Source organism: Ciona intestinalis, unplaced genomic scaffold (genome assembly GCF_000224145.3).
Source record: "Ciona intestinalis unplaced genomic scaffold, KH HT000101.2, whole genome shotgun sequence".
Taxonomy (NCBI): Eukaryota; Metazoa; Chordata; class Ascidiacea; order Phlebobranchia; family Cionidae; genus Ciona; species Ciona intestinalis.
Window position 1 is genome coordinate 266008 of NW_004190423.2, and position 7645 is coordinate 273652.

Consider the following 7645-nt stretch of genomic DNA (forward strand, 5'->3'; position numbering starts at 1 on the left):
CTTCTTGGAATCTAGGATTCACGCTTTCTTTTGTACAAGTATTTCTGGCGTCAGTAACTTTTTCATTTCAAAATAACTTGGATTTAATTTCGAGAGGACATTACCAGGTTCATGTTTCATATAATATTTATATTTACAAGAAGATCAAGTCCGGTAGCAGAGTGGTCTACACTAGCACTTTTAAACATGACGGTGAATATAAATACAGTTAGAAGTAGTATATACTGTTGCTGTCATGCAGAAGTAGTATATACTGTTGCTGTCATGCAGAAGTAGTATATACTGTTGCTGTCATGCATATTATTATACTTGTATTTTAGCTTTTCGGGTAAAAATTTTGCAACACACGTTTTGACGTCCTATAAGATCGTCTTTAAGTGAATGACCATCTTACCCCACAGATAAAAAGATATGTTTATAGCTAGACATGGGGTGTTACAATCATGCTATACACGCGGATGATCTTACCATTGCATTATTGTGTCTTACATAAGATACACTGTACCAGTATCTATTGCCCCACTGTGCATCATACCACACATTATTACATTAAGTGTCATTTGATCTGATAAAAACAACCTGAATATGGCGTTAAAATATTGTAAAAGCCAAAATACAAGTATGTATGCATACAGATAATTAGCCTTTAAGCAGTATATCATAATCGAAAACATATTTAAAGTATTAATAGGTTAGTCTTACTGTACTGGCAGTTAATACTAACTTTCAAACACATTAAATATCCTTCGTTAACAAGTAAAACATGGTCTGTAAAGCACCCACTGTCTTGCAACAAACACAAAGTTACAGACAATAATCTACATAAACCACAAACCTTTTTTTGCTATATATTAGAATGCTGCTTTGGTCATTTTAAAACATATTCTGCTTTTAATTGCTATCTTTTTGTTAAGTCAACCATATACCTACTGAGCTGCAATAACAAGGGGTGCTAGTAAAGAATCGTCCCCCCACCTTATTTGCTAACCACTAACTACTAACCCCTAGAACCACCAACTACTAACCCCTATAACCACTAACCCCCTAACCTAGGAGTTAGTGGTTAGCAAATAAGGTGGGGGGGGGGAAGATTCTCCACTAGAACCCAACAAGGTACACACAGCAATTTGAACATGATACTGCAGTATAACAGTAACAAGTGTAACAGCTGGCAAACATGCTTGGCTCTGCTTTTATAATAGCTTGTCCAAGGTCTCTTGCAATCACAGTTAGGATATCTAAAAATAATAGAAATACATATACTGGGAACATGGGCCCTTAACTCCCAAACCTTGGTGACCCTGTATGGCCTAAACCAGTGTCATGGCCCCATTCAGAGACACTCAACAACAACACCCATGACCTTCTGCTCTATCAATAAAATAACCTACATTTGTTTTAACATATTTCCACTAAAATTCCATTCACCACTTTCCAGCAATTGGCCTCAAAAATAAACAAGGCCATGAGCAGATGTCTGTTTGTGGCCCAATAACTGTATGCGTCCTTTTTAGGGGCTACCAATCAAAAAATCCTAACGAAATGCATTAAGTCTTAATTATTCCAATTATCCCTGCATATCTAGCCCCTCTGAAAACTCTACAAACAGTAATTGAAAACTATTTATTATGAAAGCACTTTAAGGGTTGTTGTCTACATGTGGCGGCCAGTAGCGGTCATCAAAATAAGCACCACTGAGGTAATCTTTAAATAATGGTTGGTTTTCCGTAAACCAGGAATCAGATACAGACTTAAAAATATCCATGGTGGCAGTGGCATCTTCTACAGAACAGTGTGTGTGTGTCTGTTTGAAAGAAGAAAGAAATTAATAATAAAGTAAAGAATGAAATGATATTTTTATATATTTATGTCATATGTTTTTATATATTTGTCTGTTCCTTGGCACAGTGGTTGGCACAGCTGCCTCTAGTCCAGTGGTTATAGGTTCAAGGCTCGACACTGCTACCATTGTGAGCACAACCCAGTGGTCGCTAATGGTTTGTACAAATTATCAGCCATACATAAAAACCAAATTATCAGCCATACATAAAAACAATCACACACCAAGTTACAAACGCGGTAACTTGTAAGCGGGCACGTGGTGTATGAAACAGAACACCCATGTTATAATGACTGTCGTTGCCCCGCCATGCGAGAATACGTTTAATTGTTTAATAACACAACCCATTGTACCTGTATTTTTCGGTTCAACAAATGGCGCGCAAGTTTCTTCAGTGAAAACGTATGTTCGGTTCTGTATCCCAAGTTGTTCATTTTCTCCATGACAAGCGATAACTTTGAAATATCAACGGTTTGTTCAGTGGGAAGATTTATCTTTAACGCGCGTGTGTCGAAGAATAAACTGTGCCCGATCACAATTTTGTTCTTTAACAAATTTAAAACCTGCAATAAAAGAGATGGGATTATAGATACATGCCAAAATGGGGTGGAGGAAATCATTATTTTTTTCTCTTTGAATATGAATGGTATATTGAAGAAAGGGGAACTGACAGCAAAAAAAAACAGTTGTTAAAAACACGTTATATAGATAAAAAGTGGGGAAAAGAGTGTCTGTTATAAAGTGTGGCTTTTGCACCCAATTATAACTTGTGTTATTGCGATCAAATTGAGTAAAACAACCATGCGTGGATAAATAGTTAACATTTATAAATACTTTACCTACATTTATATATATACACAGTACGGTGGGGGGAGATGGGACACCTTTTAACTCCATTTTCTCGTCCCGTTTAGTAGTAAACAAAAAACATTTAAAGGATCATAAAACTATATCCTCACGACTCCCATAGACCGTTGTTAATTGTTTAAAACACGATCGGGATATTTGTATATTATGTGCTAAAGGTGTCCCATCTTCCCCCACCCCACTATATATACTTCAGTTTTCACTTCTATGCATCCATTTTAACTTTAACAAGTTACATTCGTATACTTTAGTAACTTTACCTGACTTTGAGCTTGTTTGAATGAAATTGATTCATCGGACATAACATGTTTGGGTTGAATACCACTGTACTTGGTGCGATAATCCGTTACTTCGGATGTTTGTTTAACATAAAGGTCGAGAACCACCGAACCTGAGGGGGAAATAAGGGTTCAATAAGCTGTAGTTATCAAGAATAACTATCGTTCTTCTGGCAGATTTTTAATATATATATGTATATGCAGTGGCGCAGGCAGGGGGTGTTTCGGGGGTCGAAAACCCCCCCCCCCCTTATATTTTTTCTGGCTGCACCACTGTGTATATTGTATATATATATAACTTCTTAACTTGTTTATTCTTGTGTGGTGGGGCAATGACAGTAACATGTGTGTTTTGTTTCATACATAAAAACTTGTTTTATTTTAATAATGCCTTGTATGTATGTATGGGACGAAAAAGTTTTTAAATTCGATTGTTTAAAAAAAAAAAAAGGATTATTTTCTCATTTACAGTTTCTGACTTTTGTGATCTTGAAAAAACAATGTTTTGTCTGCCATGCAATGAGACATTGTCAAGATTTAAATCATAAAATAAACAATTGTGAATTGCCAGAAGATTTCTTTCACATTTATAATAAATAGTTCTATAACAGCAACAATGAACATAAATGAATGCAGACTTTATAACACGGCAACTGTTCATAAGACACAATATACTCACACACAGAGCTTTAAAGCATTTTACAAGTTCATAGACATGCAAAATGCACTATTGTAGCGACTGACTAAAAATAGAAAAAAAACATAAATAAATACCTTTTATAAAACAATAAAATAAATAAGTAAGTACAGACTCACCCCAATAGTCAACCACAGAGCATCTTGCCAAGGAGTTAATACTGTATAGACATTCTACCATTTCACAGTCAAGCGCATACACCATGTGACTCCAAGGTGGGCTTTCATTCTCTTCTACTTTAGGCATACAAACCAATTGTTTATTATATTGTTTTCGCCTTTTAAAGAAATCAAGTTCATTTTCTGTACATTCTGTTTTCCTTTTCAAAGTATCCGTTATATTTTCAGAGCTCAAATGAGCAGAAGCAGCAGAAAGTGTGGACTTTGGGTTAATTTTAGTTCTTGTCATCTTAAGTTGGACTCTTGAGAGAAATCTTGGGTTCAAAATTCTCTTCATCAACAAATATTCTTCATGTCTTGGGAGGTAAACTTGTGCGGCAGATATTTAATTCAACTCTATTTCTATGGAAATAAATACCTATTAAGTTATTATATACAAGACAGATTATAATTGTAATTGTACTGTATATGGGTGAGGTGTTATAGTGATTCAAGCCAAAGTTAGCAACTACCCCAATAAACTTATAACAAAACACAAACAAGTATTAAGATGTTATACAATTGTTTGAGTGAAAAACCCTGAAAATTTGTATACAAATATTAAATAAAAGTATTCTGGTATCAAATACATATGCCTGATAATTGATATTTGGTTACAATTCATCTAAAAATTCTAGTTTTCTCAAGACAATAAACATTAAAATAAACAAACAGGTACAAAATAACAAAGATTTCTATGGTTATTGCGCAATATCGTGCATAAATTCATACTTTAACAATTTGCATAACATGTAAAGAACAGAAATATAAAGGAAATTTTTTAAATAAACTTTTTTGCATTTAAGTTGTACTATTTGGGTTCGTTTCTTGAGTATTTCGGTTAAAATACTATTTGGGTGACAAACTACTAACTACTAATTTGTAGCAATCAATCAAATACCAGTGAAACTAAAGATAGAGATAAATATATAAAGGCACAATTAAGGAATGTCTGGGAACACTGGAAACACTTCTTTATGTTGAAATATATCTGGCAACACTAATATGCTGCAGAAGCCATAAACTTTGTGTGACGTCCTGTCGCGACAAGGTTGCCGGCCTCATTATGAATATCAACGTTCGCGAATCCGATTGTGCGACCTTGTTTTAAAACTTCGGACGTGATGGTTATCGTTTCGCCTGAGAGGAAAACAGGTATAATGGGGGTAAACATGTTACATATCCAACTGTATTTAGTTTTATACCCCATGCCCACTGTCAAGTTAGAATACTTACATATTTTACTTTAACAGATGTTGAAGCCTCTAGGGGAGGCGACAGGCTTCAATATCTGGTGAAGTCCATATGGTAGCACCCTGGGGCCTAGATATTGGGGGAACGGGCCAACTTGGGCCCAAATCCTTAGGTGTTGGGGTAATAGGTCAACTTAGGCCTAAATCCCTGGGTGTTGGGGTAATAGGTCAACTTAGGCCTAAATCCCTGGGTGTTGGGGTAATGGACCAACTCTGGCCTAAATCCCTGGGTGTTGGGGTAATAGACTAACTTAGACCTAAATCGAAATCTAAACCATAGAACCGCCGCAATATGGTATAAACATGAACGATGATATACCTTGTTTAGCTGCAGTTAGATAAGTCACATTAATATCGATAGAAACGCCGAACTTTGCTTCTTTGGTCGTAGCAAACGCCCACGATGACACAGAATCAACCAAAGTGGCTGTTAGCCCGCCGTGCATGGTTTTATTCATATTTAAATGTTCCTCCATAACTGGCATTGTACATTTGATTTTCCCATCACCAGCAGATACTACATGTATATGTTGCAAACACTTCTCAAATATCGGTGTATGTTTCATTGACTTCACTATTTGCCGCACAGCTTGCAAAGACGCCATACCTAAACCTTGAAACTACAACTGAATAACTAAATTAAAACTAATTCTATATTAATGACATAATAGAACGTTTATTTATATCTATAAATACATTATCAAAAATAAAATTAATTAAAAAGCATAAAATCATCTCTTTTAAAGTCATGAGAACCGAGAATACGGTTACTTATTTCTGTAAATATATTCTTTGTTTACTACCAAATTTGCCGATAAAAGAGATTGGAATATTGTCCAGCTTGCCCTAACGTACTAAACCTATATCCCCTATCGGATACTATATAAAAACGGTTTGTGAAATAGATTACCCCATGCCCACTGTCAAGTTAAAACTGACCCATGCCATTTTTGGTGCTGTTGCTTTTTTGTGGCCACCGGCGTACGTTGCGACGTAACTATTTCGTCCCCTGTTAAGAACTTTAGTGACTTACGGTCGTGCGGCTGAAGCTATTGCAGTGTGTGGATATATAAACATTCTTCAAATTTTGCCGCTGGTGTTATAACAGTAGACCCCAAAATTCAAGTTGATCTTGTTATTGCCTGATGAAACACATAGAATGCACATCCGAAAAGAAACACGTTTTTTTTGTCAATAAATTACGAAAGTAGGTAACGTGTTAAAATATTGTGAACAATTCGATTGAGTGACAAGCTAAAAGACATAAAACTATTAACTGTTTTCAAAAGACAACTTCGCTTGTGATTGTAAACAACTGTCATCATGCATTTAATTGTTTATTTTGTTCAAACATTGGAACTTTTAAGTATTGACTAAAACATGATAAAAAAACACTTGAAAAAAGTCTCGTTTAAAACGAGCTAAACGTAACATTTACTGTTTAAACTAGTGTGGATGTAACGATAGTAATGCATTCTACAAACATGATATGCGTTAAATGTATAATATACATATTATGATTGTGCTCTTCTTTGCATACGGGTTAATGCAAAATTATGAAAAGAATATTTCCGCAACCATAGCAACGTATTTTTCATCGGGAAAGGGTTTTCTGTTGCTACCTGGCTGAAGGAACTTCTGTACCCACGGTATTTCTTTTTGAGAAGCCATAAATTTCTGTAGGAAATGAAAAAAAAGGTAATAATACTGTATATGCCTGGGTTAACCGGCATATTCAACATTTCTTCAACCCAGTGGTCACTAATGAATTGTACATTGCAGCACAATGGGTGTATTTTACCAACTCTCTCCTGAACCCCAGGTGCGTGCTGTTCTATTCTTACCTGTAGTACCTCAACACACACATTTAGAATAGTAACTCTGATTCGTAAAAGCGCCAAGTTTCTAACCTGTAAGTTTGGATAATTATTCAGTACGTCTTTGTCAATGTGCAGGTAATGTACAAAAGATTCAAACAATAACACGTCGGCCATTGTTTGTTTGTTGCCGACAAGATGACCATTGTTTGTTGTCTGTAGTATCTGTGACGTAACATAACAATTCAATACGCGCCTTTTGGTTTAAAATGGCCATGTTTGAAAACTTACATTTTCATAAACGGAGAAATATTTTGTGCCCAATTTTTCTTTGTTTTCCGACCAAAATTGTGCTTTGTCAGGTTTGAAAGGATAAGCTAAGCCAACGTTAGACATATCCATTATTCCTTCAGTGTACATGTCTACCCTGAAAATACAATTGATCACTTATATCCTCGTGGGTGGGAACTTGAGTGACTTGTCCATGGTTGCCACTCCCATGCTCACAGTCGAGTTGCTGAAACTATTGCAGTGTGTGGATAAGCAGACATGACTTTTGGTTGGTTTGGTCATTTATATCCACTATTTCAGCTACTGTAGCGACAATAAGTTTGCTTAATGCGAGACCAAACTAATAGTTAATACTCGCTTTACAAAATGTATCTCCTGTTACTAATGTAGAATAACTTACAAAGCTCTTTCTGTATCGTTTTCCCCCATCAAGCCCCCCTTATG

The 7645-nt window shown here is 35.6% G+C and overlaps 3 protein-coding genes across 3 annotated transcripts in view; all 3 read right to left on the minus strand.

Annotated features, from left to right (window-relative positions):
* Positions 1–1609: 1609 nt before the first annotated feature.
* On the minus strand, positions 1610–4203 carry LOC100178269 (RNA exonuclease 4-like). The gene is made up of 4 exons (XM_002119800.5): positions 3802–4203; positions 2968–3098; positions 2194–2403; positions 1610–1804 (listed from the first exon to the last, which is right to left on the minus strand). The coding sequence occupies exons 1-4, from the start codon at positions 4136–4138 to the stop codon at positions 1640–1642; spliced, it is 843 nt and encodes a 280-aa protein (XP_002119836.1). The 5' UTR covers positions 4139–4203; the 3' UTR covers positions 1610–1639.
* Positions 4204–4206: 3 nt separating this feature from the next.
* On the minus strand, positions 4207–5743 carry LOC100180641 (acyl-coenzyme A thioesterase 13-like). The gene is made up of 2 exons (XM_002119908.4): positions 5413–5743; positions 4207–4980 (listed from the first exon to the last, which is right to left on the minus strand). Exons 1-2 carry the CDS (start codon positions 5696–5698, stop codon positions 4841–4843), a joined length of 426 nt encoding a protein of 141 aa, XP_002119944.1. The 5' UTR covers positions 5699–5743; the 3' UTR covers positions 4207–4840.
* Positions 5744–6418: 675 nt separating this feature from the next.
* Positions 6419–7645, minus strand: part of LOC100175960 (glutathione S-transferase alpha-5-like) — a 13364-nt gene continuing 12137 nt past the window's right edge. Inside the window, exons 5-8 of the mRNA XM_026838626.1 lie at positions 7602–7645; positions 7202–7337; positions 7004–7135; positions 6419–6770 (exon numbers count right to left, since the gene is read on the minus strand). Of these exons, the coding sequence (XP_026694427.1) occupies positions 6648–6770; positions 7004–7135; positions 7202–7337; positions 7602–7645 (435 nt within the window). The 3' untranslated portion in view covers positions 6419–6647. The remainder of the gene's footprint in view (positions 6771–7003; positions 7136–7201; positions 7338–7601) is intronic.